The sequence below is a fragment of the Urocitellus parryii genome, chromosome 13 (assembly GCF_045843805.1).
Source record: "Urocitellus parryii isolate mUroPar1 chromosome 13, mUroPar1.hap1, whole genome shotgun sequence".
Lineage (NCBI taxonomy): Eukaryota > Metazoa > Chordata > Mammalia > Rodentia > Sciuridae > Urocitellus > Urocitellus parryii.
Genome location: NC_135543.1, coordinates 24,402,395 through 24,419,477, shown reverse-complemented (window position 1 = coordinate 24,419,477; position 17,083 = coordinate 24,402,395). Strand labels below are relative to the sequence as shown.

Here is a 17,083-nt window from a genome sequence, read left to right as displayed (position 1 = left end):
AGCAGTTATTCAGGACAGGGCCACACACAGCTGCAAAGTAGGGCAGGAAATGTAAGTAAGCCAAGAGCACCGAAGAAGGGCCAGAACAGAGTGGGGTGGAGAGGTGAACAAGAATGGGACCATGAGAACAAACTGAGACGGGTCCAGGAGCTAGCTTTAAAAACAGGCAGAAAACCCCACAAATTTTTTATTTACTCACATATTATCAGCTCTTGAGTAACACAGGTATGTAGGTAAAATTATTTTTACTTTTAGAGACATTCCTATGAAGCTTTATATTTTGGAATAATTACCATTGGAAAAAATGGCTCCTTTAAAATGAATCTCTCTTGGTCTTTCTACATTTTCTAAAATAAACGGGATCTAATGTACATCATGAAGACTATAGTAAATAATACTGAAAAATGTTAATCAGACTAAAAAATTAGCACTGAGAGTAAGACCTCTTCTAATTTGGTGAAGTCAGGATGAACATGGTTATGGAAGTCGCTGCTGAATCTATATTTATCATCTTTTTTAATAATTTGGAAAAGGGAGGAAATTACCTTAATAATTTTAATTACCAAAATAGAAAGGCTAAAAGGACCAGGAAACAGAAAAGATATTTAAGGTGTTAACTAGTACAGTGCTGCTTTCAGCACTCATGTACTAGACACTTGTTCATTACTTGCCACGTGTCACCTGAATATAACAAAAGTTCACAAAGGCATCCTAAATTCTGCATTTTTTTTAGTTGTAGTTGGACACAATATCTTTATTTGTTTATTTGTTTGTTTATTTTTAATGTGGTACTGAGGATTGAACCCAGGGCCTCACGCATGTTGGGCAAGCGCTCCACCACTGAGCCCCAGCCCCAGCCCTTATATTCTGCCTTTAAAACAAGGAAGCTAAGAAACTTGCTCAAGGTGACACGACCTGTGAAAGGCAGGGCTCAGCTTCCAGCTCAGACTTTTCTGATGCCCAAAGCCTTACTCTCTTCCAATCCAACATCCTGCTCCTGAGGACAGCCACTAGTTCTCTCCCTCCTTTCCCTTGTCTTGCCCTGCCAAGCAGGGGAACTGGACAGCCTTGCAGAGTGAATCTGGTGGCTGAAAAGCACCGTGAAGAAGACAGCTTCACGCTCTCTCCTTCACTCACCCCACTGGATCTGACGGGCCTTCAAGGAACGCACTCTGGCTCACAAAGATTATGAACAAGTAGAGGAGGACAAGATGAAGGGACATTTGCCATAATCCTACAAGGAATCCTCATTCTATTCTTGAGATGAGGAAGGGCTTAGAGAGGTTATAAAACATTCCCCAAGAGAAATGCAAATCAAAACTATGCTGAGATTTCATTTCACTCCAGTCAGAATGGCAGTTATTAAGAATACAAGTAACAGTAAGTGTTGGTGAGGATGTGGGGGAAAAGGTACACTCATACATTGCTGATGGGACTGCAAATTGGTGTAACCACTATGGAAAGCAATCTGGAGGTTCCTCAGAAAACTTGAAACGGAACTACCATTTGACACAGCTATCCCTTGCTTGGCAGACACTCCCTGTTTGGCATATACCCAAAGGACTTAAAATCAGCATACTATAGTGAGTGACATGGCCACATCAATTTTTATAGTAGCTCAAGTCACAATACCTAAGCTATGAAACCAACCTAGATGCCTTTGAACAGATAAACAAATAAAGAAAATATGGTAACTATACACAATAGAATATTACTCAGCCATAAAGAAGAATGACGTTTGCTGGTAAAGGATGGAACTGCAGACTATCATGCTAAGTGAAACAAGCCAATCCTAAAAAACCAAAGGTCAAATGTTCTCTCTGATATATGGATGCTAACACAAAATAAGGGTATGACAGGGAGAACAGAAGTTCACTGGATTAGACAAAAGGGAATGAAGGGAAGGGAGGGAGGATGGAAATAGGAAAGACGGTAGAATGAATTTATAACTTTTCTGTGTTCATATAGGAATACATAATCAGTATAACACCCCACATCATGTACAACCATAAGGATGAGAAGTTATACTCCATGTATGTATAATATGTCAAAACACATTCTACTACTGTCATGTATAACTAAAAAGAACAAATTAAAAAAAAAAAAGAATTTCCCCAAGGTTATAGAGCTAATTAATCTGCAGTCTGGGTTCACGCCCAGGTCTGGTCTGACCCCAGCTCTTCAGAAGCTCTTACTTAGCACTTCTGGAAAGACTAGGGAAATTCAAAGAGATACCTTCCCCGCCCCCCATCTTTGTCTAAAATAGACAAAATGAAATTTAGAACAGTAGTTCATCCTTGGAATGATTCCATATTCCCCCCACTGAGATTTCATTTCACTCCAGACAGGATAATTTTCTGTTATGAAAATTGTCAAACAAACAGAAAAGCCAAAAAGAATGATGTGAATTGCCAAACACTCACCACCTAGACAATACATTAACATTTTGCTGTATTTGTGATACCATTCTTATTTATAATACATCTATCAATATAGTTTATTTTATTTATCCATTTTAAAATAAGCTGCAGAAACATAGTGATTGCTTTTAAAAGGAAAGCTTTTGAATATTTTCTAATAGGTTTTTTAAATTTTTATTTTATTCACATATAAAGTGAGTTCAAAACTACAATAGCTTTAATTTATGAGAATTCTTATTAACAAATTCTGTCAGCAAATAACACTGAATAAATTAATCTTTAAATTAATCTGAACATTCATAACTGCTCCATAAAAGTTATGCTCACTTGACTAGAATAGGTTTGAACAGGCTTAGAGGAAATCAACTTGCTTTATTTTTTAAAAAATAAAATTTGCATTCTCAAATCCCATAATTTTAATAATTTTAGTATTCTTATTTATACAATTTCTAAACCCCACAATAAAATTTACATTAATAGAAATTTCAAAATCAAATTAATCATATATAACAAATTAAATTTAAAAAACAGATTAAATCATTTGTACCAAAAAACACCAACCATAGCAAGTCTCAGATATACATTCCTATGATTTCAACTGAAATTCATTATTTCACTCCATTCTTCAGAGTAAATACAAATGAATTCACTCCCCAGCTATTTGTAGCATGGAGGCGGCCATCACTCTTCCCTTTAAATCTGTTACAGACTTCAGAATAGAGGGCTAGAAGGAAGTCGATTACAAGGAATAGAATAAGTCAAACTATTTTGACAATATATTTTCTAATAAATATCACTTAGTAAATACCTATCAAAAAGTTTAAATCTAAACCAATACTTTTGTCAAAGAGCAATTAAAATTTACTTTTAATAACATTACTACTCTACAACTAAATACAGTCATTTTGGATTGTTGATACTATTTTAAGTCTTCAGTGTATCTATCCCTTCAAGGAAACACTCCAATGCAACAGTAAACTGATATTAACTGTATTTTATAAATTAAACAGGGATGAGAGGTGGGAGGGAAAGGGAGTGAGAAGGGAAATCGCATGGAAATGGAAGGCGATCCTCAGGGTTATACACAAGGACATATAAGAGGAAAGGAGGGGTAAGACAAGTTAATACAAATGGAAGAAATGATTTACAGTAGAAGGGGTAGAGAGAGAAAAGGGGAGGGGGGGAGGGGAGGGGAGGGGGGATAGTAGAGAATAGGACAGACAGCAGAATACATCAGACACTAGAAAGGCAATTTGTCAATCAATGGAAGGGTAACTGATGTGATTCAGCAATCTGTATACGGGGTATAATTGGGAGTTCATAACCCACTTGAATCAAATTGTGAAATATGATGTATTAAGAACTATGTAATGTTTTGAACGACCAACAATAAAAAATAAATAAATAAATAAAATAAAAAAATAAAAAAAAATAAAATGAGTTCAATACTGGGGGAAAAAAGAAGTCATTCTCTCATTTGATATATAAAGTCTACCAAATCATTCCAAATAAAAATGAAATGAGAATATTATTATTGTTTATAAAACACTTTCTGTATTGAAAGTTCAAAGTGTTTTAATTAGGAATTTGTTATTTTCACAGTGATGCCTGTTTCTGAGTGTCGCATACTTTTTCTCTTACTGTAGTTTTTCTTTCTCTTAATGAGTCATCCCAGAAAAAGCCAAAACTGAAGAGAAAAATAACCATCATGTAAAATAAATTACAACTACTAGATACCATACCTATCTTAATAAATTCAATAACTTTCTCAACAATAGCAATTGGGAAAAATGAGTTTTAATTTTCAATTTCTACTTTATTAATTTCTCTATTGCAGCATTTGCCTAAACAAATAATCACTACTTTGGCCTTATAATTTGCCTTGGACACCCACCACTGCAAGCAAAGGGAAAAAAAACATTTTTGATGGCTCATTCGAATGGAAAAACCATATATCAGAAGTTATTGTGTAAAAACTCAGGACTTGTGAAAGAAAGCACAGTTTGGCAGAACACATTTAATTAGGCTTGGCTCTTTAAAATATTAAATACTCAGTTAAAATCACATTACCACTTTGTCTTATAACTTAAAACACAGAATAAATTTCAAAGTCAACCCTTCCTTGCTTCACCATTTTTTAGACATTAGCAGCAATTACAATGTTTGGAAATATAGTAAAAGACCAATCAAAGTAGTAAGGATAGAAGCAAAAGAAACTTGAATAAATGTTATAACTTATTTTTCCATACAACATCAAATTTTCAACATAATATTTCTTTTCACTACTATCTGAAATCTGTTATAGTCATGCACCACATGACAGTTCAATCACAACAAACCAAATACACAATAGTTGTCCTGTAAGATTATGATAGAGCTAAAAACTTCCTCTTGCCTATAATCATCATAACGTTGAGTGCATCCCACATATTTACACATCTGATCTCTGAGATGTCGTTGGTATAGACAAACCTACTATGCTTCCAGTCAAATAAAAGTTCAGCATATACAGTATAGTACAGAATACTTGATAATGATAATAAATGACTGTTACTGGTGCATGCATTTATTATACTTTTTAATGTCATTTTAGAGTATTCTCATTCTTAAAAAAAAATTGCTGTCAACAGCATGCCAGGTTATGCTGGCAGGAGCCTCACACACCTCAAGATTACTGCATCTCTTGATTGCACCATTTTCTTTTGTTATTGATTTAATTTTGTGTTCTGTTCATCATGCCTATGCAGCAATAGGCCACACAACACACATCGCAGTGTGCAGTGAGCTAGGTTTGTACAACTGTACTCTATGATGTTTGCATGATAAATCACCTAAGGACACATTTCTCACAATATATCTCCATATTTAAGCAATACATGACTGTATATAATATGTAATAAAAAAATAAAATGTACCAAATAACTGATGTTTTCATAATTTATTTACATTAAAAACTGGGTAAATTTCTAAATCATCATGAGGTCATTTTTTTCTATTATTTTAGCATTTTTAAACAAAGTTATATTCTAAATGTCACTAAGTGATATCTACTACTATTAATGGTCATTTATTGTGTATCTAGAAGATGTCAAGCTCTTTTTTTTATTGGTTATTCAAAACATTACAAAGATTGCAGAATCACATTGGTTACACATCCAAATTTTTACATAATGCCATAATAGTAACTGTTGTATTCTGCTACCTTTCCTATCCTCTACTATCCCCCCTCCCCTCCCCTCCCATCTTCTCTCTCTACCCCATCTACTGTAATTCATTTCTCTCATTTTTTCCCATTCCCCTCACAACCTCTTATATGTAATTTTGTATAACAATGATGGTCTCCTTCCATTTCCATGCAATTTCCCTTTTCTCTCCCACCTCATGACTCTATTTAATGTTAATCTTTTCCTCCTGTTCTTCCTCCCTGCTCTGTTCTTGGTTGTTCTCATTATATCAAAGAAGACATTTGGCATTTGTTTTTTAGGGATTGGCTAGCTTTACTAAGCATAATCTGCTCTAATGCCATCCATTTCCCTGCAAATTCCACGATTTTGTCATTTTTAGTGCTGCATAGTACTCCATTGTGTATAAATGCCACATTTTTTAATCCATTCATCTACTGAGGGGCATCGGGGTTGGTTCCACAGTCTAGCTATTGTGAATTGTGCTGCTATGAACATCGATGTGGCAGTATCCCTGTAGTATGCTCTTTTAAGGTCTTCAGGGAATAGTCCGAGAAGGGCAATAGCTGGGTCAAATGGTGGTTCCATTCCCAGCTTTCCCAGGAATCTCCATACTGCTTTCCATATTGGCTGTACCAATTTGCAGTCCCACCAGCAATGTACAAGAGTACCCTTTTCCCCACATCCTCGCCAGCACTTGTTGTTGTTTGACTTCATAATGGCTGCCAATCTTACTGGAGTGAGATGGTATAGAAGATGTCAAGCTCTTTCCCACACATTTACACATCTGATCTCATCAGCCCTACAAAGGCAGGTACAGTGCTCACCCGCCCTACAGAGGACATGTTCAAAGACCCCCAGAGGGTGCCTGTGAATAGAACCTTTTCCATATTACCTAAGCATTTATCACACACTGTTAACTTGTGCAGTTTGGGGTATAATAGCAAAACAGGCATAAATTTCTTTTTCTTTTCTCACAATTTCATAGATTGAAGATTCATTCTTACCATATATCTTAGCAATCTTAGTATTTGATTTTTTTCCTTATTAAGTAAACAGCATTCAGATTTTCAATTTACGGCTTTTCTTTGGTATATCTAAATTGCAAGAGTCACTCTTTTATTGCACTTTGGGGTCACAATTAAGTAAAATAAGGACTACTTGAACACATGGACTATGACAGTCAATCTAAAACAATTATTAAGTAACTAAATGGATGGGTAGCATATGTAGCACAGATACACTGGACAAAGGGATAACTCACATCCCAAGCAAGCTAGAGCAGGATAATGTGAGATTTCATTGTACTATGCAGAGCAGCATGCAATTTAAATCTTGTCAATTGTTTATTCCTGCAATTTTCCACTTGATATTTTCAGACTATAGCTGGCTGCATGCAGGTAAGTAAAACTGCAGAAAGTGAAAATGTGAAGAAAGAACAACTATTATATTAACTTCATTTTACCATAAGGAATTTAGGTCATTGAGAGTTTAATAGCCCAAGTACACACAGTAAATGGCAGGTCTGGGGTTCAAACCTAGTTCTACCCAATATCTACATACCATTACCTTTTACATATTATCAAATTATCATAATCCAGAATTTGCTTCTCCAAAGGACAATATAAAAGTGGTCTCCAGAGCCAGAATACAATTTATTTCAATCATACAACTGCTTTTTTCTTGGATTTCTTATACATTTTGGCATGATTTTTTTTAAATTAAACAAGTTAGTATGGTTAGAATGGACTGTGGGTACCATCTTCACCACCACCAGCAAGCAGGGTTATGATGTAAAATAAAGAGTGACTGGAGCCAAATGCTTTTTTAGCTACCAATGTGTAAAAGATGAGTGCTTTAGAAGTTAAATATTACAGGAAGCAGAATTCTAGCATAACCTACTTAATGCTTGGTGCTACGGTCTAAATATGGTTTGACCTCTAAATCCACATATGTGTACATGGTATTATGAGAACAGAAACTTAACCCAACTATAGTGCTTAAAGGTGGAACCTTTGTAGAATGATTAGGAAAATGAGGTCATTAAGGTGAAGCCCACACAATTAAATTTTGGTGCCTTAATAAAAAGAGAGCAAGAGGCAAGAAGAGACAATTATGGGTGTGTCCTTATGCCTCAGGTCATGGCAAGCAAGAAGACCATCATCAAAGGTCAAACCAACAGATCCCACCAGATCTTGGACTTTGAACCTCCAGAATTATGAACCAAAATAAACCCTGTTTTCCTTATAATGTAATCTGCCTCAGTTATTTCATTATAATAATAAAACTTGACTACTACACCTGGTTATAGAATGGATTTTTGCTTCACCTCCAAAATTCATGTTAAAGTTTTCTCATTGTATTGGGGGTAAGGTCTTTGGAAACTAATTAGGTTCAGATGAGGGCATGATGGTAGAGCCCCCATGATGGGATTAATGCTCTTACAAGAAGAGGGAGAAATGCCAAAGTATCTTCTATCTGCCTTGTGAGGACAGAGTAAGAAGGTGGTTAACTGAAAACCAGGGAAAGGGCACACACCAAGAACCAAATATGGTGGTGCCCTGATCTTGGGTTTTCCAGCTTCTAGAACCGTCAGGAACAAATGACAGGACTGGGGTTGTGGCTCAGTGGTAGAGTGCTCGTCTGGCATGTGTGAGGCACTGGGTTCAATTCTTAGTACCACATAAAAATAAATAAGTAAAATAAAGATATTGTGTCCATCTACAATTAAAAAATATATTTAAAAAAAGAAACAAATGACAGTTGTTCAGCTGCCCAGTCTGTGATATTTTATCTTAGCAGCCTCTGCTGAGTAAGACAATACCTTCTGACCATACATCTTGCCTAACAAATTAACAGATCACAGACATAAAGGTCATTAGCCACTTACAAAACATTTTTTAACAAGGGAGGGTAATGTGCCTATAGATTAAAGTAAGAATTATCTTACTATAACTAAGACTAACAATACTACTGGTATCTATGATTAGTTGAACATTTCAAATATTTATTAAAACACAGGATCAAATATTTTCTAGTAAAATCAAGTCTTTTCTATTAAAATCTTTGACTAATTTTATGAACAAAATGTCAAAAAGCAAACATAATAATCTATCAGATAAATTACTGTGTAAAAAATGGTACCATAGTGATTGTTGTCAAGGCAAGCTCATTTAGGAAGCAAGGAGAAATCTCTTGTGGAAATATCTATTTAACAATCAAATTTTCCTTTCTAACTGTCATTGGCCAAATTTTACACCACATAAAATGAAAAGCCAATTGGAGAAATAGCAAAAACATGGCAGGCATATTCAATTTAGTCAGTTTTTCAAAATATTTTTTACATAAACTTTTGCAGACCAAAAACATACAAAGATCTTAATTTTTTAAACTAACATAAATGTGTCTGGCTTTTCTGGACACTAGCTGTTTCTCTAAATAAAATGTGTTCTAATTATTTTTATAGAAAGAAACCACACTTGACAGATTTAAGGTTTTTTTTTTAAAAAAAGATGAAATCTATACTAGTTAAATGTCACTGTTCTCAATAACAACAAAAAACATACTAGTTGTCATTTAAAAAAAAATTTAGTTGTTGATGGACCTTTATTTTATTCATTTATTTATATGCAGTGCTGAGAATTGAACTCAGTGTCTCACACATGGTAGGCAAGTGCTCTACCACTGAGCCACAACCCCAGCTGACTAGTTCTAATTTTTAAAAAATTAATAAATCCTCCAATATCCATTACATTGATTCCACACTATGCCAGGACTCCCTGCACACTGGAGTCCCAACAACAGAAAGAAGAAAGACTTGTGATGCGCCACGGAGCCTTTAGTCTAAGATAGTTAGAGGAAAACCTAATCATAAAAATTCAACTTCAATGCAACACAAATGATTGTAACTTAATAGAGGAGATTTTAAAATACAGAGAAAAAAATCTTTATTTCTTTATTTTTACTGAAGTAAAAACAAATTCCCTAACTCACCTGTACTTAAGGGTAGTGAAATGTTAAACTCACTGAAGTTGGTAAATATGCTATAGTTGTGTAAGAAGCATCCCCTTCTAGACTATAAGTACACTGAAGAATTGAGGGAGTAAAGGGCCATGGTGTAGATAACTTGCCCTTAAGCGGTTAAAAAAAAAAAATTGTGTGTGTTTCTGTGTGTGTGTGTGTGTGTGTGTGTGTGTGTGTGTGTATGTGCGTGCGTGTATGCACACATGTAAAAACAAAGAGAATACAATGACAAAACGAGGGGATAAAAATGCCAACATAAATCAATCTTGATAAAGAAACACATAGGGGTTTTTTAATATTTTATTTTTGAAACCTTTCTAAATATATAAAATTATATCCAAATAAAAGGGTATTCCTTTTTAATGTACAAAGAAGGAGATAAATGAAAAAAAAAATAGCAAAATGTTGATCATTCTGTAAGACAGGTTGTGGGTAAATGAGAGTTCATTCTATCATTCTCTCTACTTCTGTACATCTTTATTTTATATACTAAAACATGAAAAAAAGAAAACAGTAGATAAAATCATGTAGGTAAGGTAGCTACTATAGTGCCTAGCAAACACAAGGTATTCAATAAATGATAGACACTTTTATTACAACTGAGTCACATCTCTCAAGTGTAGACAAGTATTGGCTTTTAGTGTATAATTACATTTTAGTATTAACTGACAATCCATAGATGTAAGGTGCTTTGCTGGACACTGTAGTGCCAAGAAGTAGCTCAGAACTCAGGTGGTCATGATACTGTAAAAAAAAAAAAATAGAATAGCCTATTTCATATAGATGAGGTTGCTACGAGAATAAAGCAAGCATTTAAAGAGTTCTCTTATATACGCAGAAGAGTTATATAAATGTTAGCTCTCATTTTATTGTACAGAGAGACAATATAGGGAGAATAAGGCATATATGTATGTAAATATAATCAAATTCAAGTGACAGGTTCCACAGAAAACAATCACACCTAGCTAGGAATGCAAAGGAAGTCTTCATGGAGAAGGTGGTACTCAAGATGGACTTTAAGAGATGGATGAGCAGAAAACTCAAGTCAGTGAGAGGAGGAACTAGGATGCAAGACTACTGAAATAATTCAAATAAAGGCATTCAAAGAGAATGTCAGGAAGCAAGAAGTAACAAAATGTTAGTGTCTAGGAAAAAACAGCAGTTCGACCACAAATACATCTGTAAAAGTGAATGAGAAGAAACTACAAAAGGTCCTGCCTGACTTGGGAGGCTCCAGGTATGTGGCTCGCTACTCATCCGGACCCTAGTTCTATCACCAGGTTTCTCCTCTTCCCATGGCTGGTGCCAATAAAACTTCACTATCCAAGACTGTTTTTTGAAATACGACACTGTTTCAAAAGGGACAATTTAAGCAAAGCATACAATGCAGAAATTGCTACGAAAGGAAATGCTTTCTATGCCCAGGGAAAATTCAATCACAACAAAAATGAATATAATCCAAATAAATTTGAAATTTACATTTAGCTTTTAAATATAATTTTGTTCTGTGAGAAACTTCCAAATCATATATTTCACAAGCTGTTTTAGTCAGCTTTTTAATCACTATAACCAAAAGACCTGACAAGAACAATTTTAAAGGAAGAAAAGTTTATTTGGGAATCATAGTTTCAGAGGTCGCAGTCCATAGATGGCCGGCTCCATTGCTCTGGCCCAAGGTAAGGCAAAACGTACTGGCCGAAAGATGTGAAGGAGGGAAGCAGCTCAGGACAGACAATCAGAAATACAGAGAGCTCTGGTCACCAAGAACAAAATATAAATTCCAAAGGCACGCCCCCTCAATGACCCACCTCCTCCAGTCATACCCTACCTGCCTGCAGTTACTACCCAGTTAACCTATTAGTGGGTTAACCCACTGACTAGTTTTCAGCTCTAATAATCTAATAATTTCCCCTCTGAACATTCTTACATTGTCTTACATATGAGCTTGGGAGACACTTCATATCCAAACCATAACACAAGCTAATATTAATGTAAGAAATTCCTTAATTACCAACTAAAAATCATCAAAAGTGAGCACATGACAAATGTTAAATTTTGTCAGTGTAACTGATATTTCTAAAATGTAGTTGAATTCAAAATTACATGACTGTGATAGTTCTTAAATTTTATTTTGCTGACAGTACATAGCTGCATTTTTTAGTAGTATGTCCTTTGTTGTTTTTTATAACGTTTTGACTCACATACTGTAAAATAATGAATCCATAATTATTCCATCCTGATTTATGCTTCTACATGAATAGTTTTATGAAGATTTAGGAAGAGAACCAGGCAAAATGTCTTTGTGACTATAGTATGCTATAAAACATAAATCTATTTTAATTCCTTACTAAATTTTAAAACAGTGAAAAAAATACCAGAGAATCTTTAAAAGTTATTTTAGAAATAACCTCAGAGATCATTATCCCAATCAATCTTCTCACTCAATAGGCAAGGAAATAGTTAGGAAAATTAGAATTATATGCTAATAATATGATAACCTCCGTATGATATGCTGCTAACTGATTAAAAACAAATCCAAAATTTTAAATTCATATTTTTTGGCACCCAAAATACTAATGACACCACATACAATACTGGGCATCTATCTAATACAACACATAACCTAATACAAAAAAATCAAAAACTACACACATTTGTTTACTTTAAAAAAGAAACTGTCTATGTATTATCACTGTCTTAAAGAAAGCAGATAATAAACTTATAACATTCCCCCTAAAGCCTAAATATTAAAAATGGTCACTTTTAAATACCAGTTTACTGACTCTGTTAGCATTCTGTTGCTGTGACAAAATGTCTAAGATAAACAACTAAAAAGAAGGAAAGGTTTATCTTGTCTGGTGGTTTGGGAAGTTTCAGTCCATGGGTAGCCCAGTTAGTTTTAGGCCTGTGATGATGAAGTACATCACGGTGGTTGGAGGATGATGTAAAGGAGGGTGCTCACCTCATGGCAGACAGAAAACAGAAAGAACAAGGGGTCAGGGACAAAACACATGCTTCAGGAACATGCCTCCAGTAACCTATTTCCTCTAAGTAGGCCATTCCTTCCAAAGTCTTTACCACCTCCCAACAGCACCAGCTAGGAACTGAACTCATGTGCTGACATGAGTCTTTGGGGGATATTTCCGATCTAAAACATAATAATGATTTAAAAAAAAAAAAGAATTGAAAATACTAACAGATCAATTAAGTCTTCCAATGGGACACAAAAAGCCATTCTTGTGTTGCCTCTGCCTTTCAGCTTATGGATGAGCTGTACATAGCTTCCTTGTCTAAAATAATACAGATAGGCATTGGGTAATGCAGGTACAGCATTCTAAGCAGGCTGCTCAACACCAAAGACAAGGGCATCAGTGATCACAATGTATTTAAGTTCACAATATTAAGAGAAATCAAAGGAGGACAAATCTAGAAAGTCTAGTCTACTGATCAATTTCTTAAATCAACAAAACAAACCCAGAAGGGTTTTGTTTTGTTGTTTGTTTGTTTGTTTTTAACCACTAAGATACATCCCCAGCCCTTTTTAATTTTAAGATAAGGTCTCAATAAGTTGCTTAGGGTCTCTCTAAGTTGCTGAGGCTAGCTTCAAACTTGCAATCCTCCTGCCTCAGCCTCCCGAGCCACAGGGATTACAGGTATGTACCACTGCACCCGCCAAATTTACCATTTCTTAACAAAAAGTTACCAACATTCATTATCTAATAAGTTATTGCACAGTACTGCCTTTTCCTATTACACTGATGTCCTGGCCTGAGTATGGAGAACATGCCATGACCACAACTCCACTGTAGAAACCAGCTTCATCTGGACCCTGCATTCTAATTAAAGAGAGTATACTGCACACTGTGCAGACCTGACAACTGCTAAAGTATCACTCTATTTTTTATTTATCCTTCAGAATAAAGCAAAAGTTCAGTGTTGTGACCTCATATGACCTGGGACCCCAAGGTAACAAAGGGGAGGACCAGAGGTACTTGGTGCTTCTCATGTCCTCAGGTCTGAACCCTGTTAAGCAGAAATGAGAACTTCCTATGTGGTAGGGAAAAAAGGGCTTTCTTCAGCTACGACACTTTTTCCCAAGCAGAAAAAACTCAAATTTGTAATCACCACTTTATTACAAATTCTTCAAATGTGCTAATTTGTCACTGAATAAAATGGAGCACTAAATATAACAGAAAAACTAAACTCAATTGGCCATATAAAAACCCAAGCAACAAAGGTCTTTAAAAAAAATATGTGTGTGTGTGTGTGTGTATGTATGTATGTATGTATATGTGTGTATATATATATATATATATATATATATATATATATATATTTTAGTTGTAGTTGGACACAATGCCTTTATTTTATTTATTGTTATGTCGTGCTGAGGATTGAACCCGGCACCTCGCACATGCTAGGCAAGTGCTCTACCACTGAGCTAGAATCCCAGCCCCCCAAGGTCTTTTATAACAAAAGCAGTAAGAAGTTTAAATTTTATTTTTAAACTTATTTTAAAAGTTTATTTTTACTGTATAGCCAGAACTCATAAAATATAGATATGTATGCCTAAACATTGTTCTTGAAGAATGGTGCTTTATAGATAAATAATACATTCATTATCTGCATGTATTTAATATAAATCACTGCACAGAATGGAAAGAGTAATATTTTAGTTACTTTCATTATTTCACACTTATCCCACTACACAAATCCAACATAACTGTTGAAGATGGCAGTCAAAAGAACAGAATTTGTTATGCCTGATTAAATGTATACACAAAAAGAATTGAGAAAATCTTATAGGACTTACTTGCTACTCCTGATGCCAGTCCATAAAGCAGTCCTCCTCCATCTGACTGCTGGGGGTAAATATGGGCTCCTGGAGGAGGAGGCTTTTCTTGTCTTATGAAGTTATATAATAAAGTTTTCACAAGTTTGCTGGTGTATGGAAGACTACACAAAAAAGAAAAAAACCAAACATGTTTATGGGAGTCACCTAATTCTATAAAAGTGACACAGAAGTAACTCTGACATTAATATTGCTTGAAAGAAATATTCACTGTCACATGTCAAGACTCTAAGGGCTGAGATCATTGTTGAGGCTTACTTCTGACTTTGCCTCCTGCCACACCAGAAGACACTGGTCACATCTTTAAAATAACTGAGAGTCAGTTACATTAGCTGTAATCAATATAACATTTGTGAGACATTAATTTAGTGCATAATATAGTATTGGTACTTAAAGAAAGGTGGTAACATGAAATCATCACGGAAGAGTAAGGATTTAAAGATAGTAATAAAAGACTGCACTTGTTAAGCATGAAAGTATTCGATATATCCAATTATTTAGTTGGTAATACACCAATTCCTGCAATCTATATTGAATTTATTAACAGATCCTTGAATGTACTATTGAATTTTTAAAAATATTGCTTCCAAAATTAACAACAAAAATCAGTAAAAGAACATATTATAGTTTAAGTACCTGACACCATACTAGTACAAAAACCCTACTATCTATTCATTCAACCAATTGCAGATTAAAAATTTCAGAAAAAATATGCATCTGTATTACACATGTACAGAGATTTTTTCTTGTCATTATTTCCTCAATGATAAAATGTAAATCATTTGGATATGATTCAAAGTATAAAGGAAGATTGTATAGGCTGTATGTATTTTATCTAAGGAACTTGAGCATATAGGATTTGGGTATCCTTGGTGGGGGCTGTGGGAGGGGGGTTCTGAAACCAAATCTCTGTGAATAACAAGGGACAACTTTAGTTTCAAACAGATGAGTGAGAAGAAGATACAAAAACAATTTGAACAAACAAATATGACTTGATGACTGCTTAGACATAGAAAATGAAGAAGGAGGAAAAAAAAAAGAAAGACACTTTGAAGGTTTCTATTCTACAAAGCAACTGCTAGAGATGGCAATGAATTTAGGGGACAAGAAAAACAGGGAAGATGGGCAGTTTGAATACAAAATTGAATTTAGACCCTAAAGGATGTAAAGCTGTAATAAAAAAAAAAATCAGATGCAATATATTGGAGATACAGGACCACACTTAGGTAAAAGGACAAGAATACAAATATAAATTATGCAGTTTAAGAAGGGACAAATTTAAATAGAAACATACCATGGACCTTGCATCAAATACTTGTGACTAATGCTCTGTCGCAAAATTTCTTTGTGGAAGAGTTGGCAGGAAAGGAAAACAACCATTGTTGATATAGCTTCCACTGATATTTCATATGTAATATCTCTGGAGAAATAGGGAAAAACAGTAATGATCATTTTAAAGTAAGATATACATTAAAAACTCAAATCAACATTTTCTTAATATTAAAGAACTTACATATTTAACAAAAAAATTAAGTCAAACAAAAATATTAAACTCTTTCTCAGGCATTAGTTATTTTATTCTGGCATTTCATTATTTTCCTAATTTCCAGTTCCACCTCATACTGAAGGACATGCCTGTCATGAACACAATAACCAGCAGTGTTCTACTTTGAGGATCCTCTCTAAACCCCTACATTTATCCCTGTATAGTATTGGCACAGAAACAAATATTCAGATTATAAAGTGGAAGAGAAATTACAATGCAGGGAACAAAACAATGTATTTAGGAGTTCATAATTTCTTTACACTCATAACCATGGTAAAAGATCTTTCATCTCTAGTGTATGCTTTCTCAAGGTCAAATTTGCATATCTGGCAAAATATTAGTGGTATACACATCATTTCCTTTTTATTAAGCATATTTCTTTTAGGAAGGACTACTCTGTCTGTCCTCTCAAGATCATTAACCACTTTTAGAAACAAATCTTAGGTCACTTAAAGGCAAAAGTTTCAGCTGAGTAAGGAGATCAAACAAGAAAAATGTATCAAGATATCTTGAGGGCTGGGGTTGTGGTTCGGAGGTAGAGCGCTTGCCTAGCATGCGTGAGGCACTGGGCTTGATTCTCAGCACCACATAAAATAAAATAAAAATATTGTATCCACCTATAATTAAAAAATAAATATTAAAAAAAAGAAATCTTGAGTTATAGTAAAAAATGGGATTATTTCAGGGACCAGGAAAGCAGAAATCTCAACAGCATAGCAAAAAGAGTAGCAGCTCCAAAAGAATGCCAAAATACTTTTATAAATCTGAAATATGCATGCAAAGTCAAAAAAAGAGAGTACTTAACACATCTACTTAAATGAAACCTCATTATATAATTTAGGGAAAACTTGACTCTAGAGTTAGACAAGCTTAAACTCTACCAGATATTTTAAAACGTTAACAATAATAGAAATATGTTTCAAAAACAAAGTGGGCAGGTCTGGGGTACAGGGCAAAAAAAAAAGTATACAAAACACTCAACTGATCCTATTTTGTAATGAATAAATCTCAATTCTACTCAGAAATTTTATTTTTAAAGTACTTTAATTCTCTTTCCTAA

At 34.5% G+C, this 17,083-nt stretch overlaps 1 protein-coding gene across 5 annotated transcripts in view; it reads right to left on the bottom strand.

Moving 5' to 3' along the window:
* Positions 1-17,083, bottom strand: part of Dym (dymeclin) — a 356,427-nt gene that overhangs the window by 236,639 nt on the left and 102,705 nt on the right. For all 5 annotated transcript variants that reach the window (XM_026393752.2, XM_026393749.2, XM_026393748.2 and 2 more), the window contains 2 exons: positions 15,772-15,897; positions 14,439-14,581 (listed from right to left, as the gene is read on the bottom strand). In XM_026393752.2, the coding sequence (XP_026249537.2) occupies positions 14,439-14,581; positions 15,772-15,897 (269 nt within the window). The remainder of the gene's footprint in view (positions 1-14,438; positions 14,582-15,771; positions 15,898-17,083) is intronic.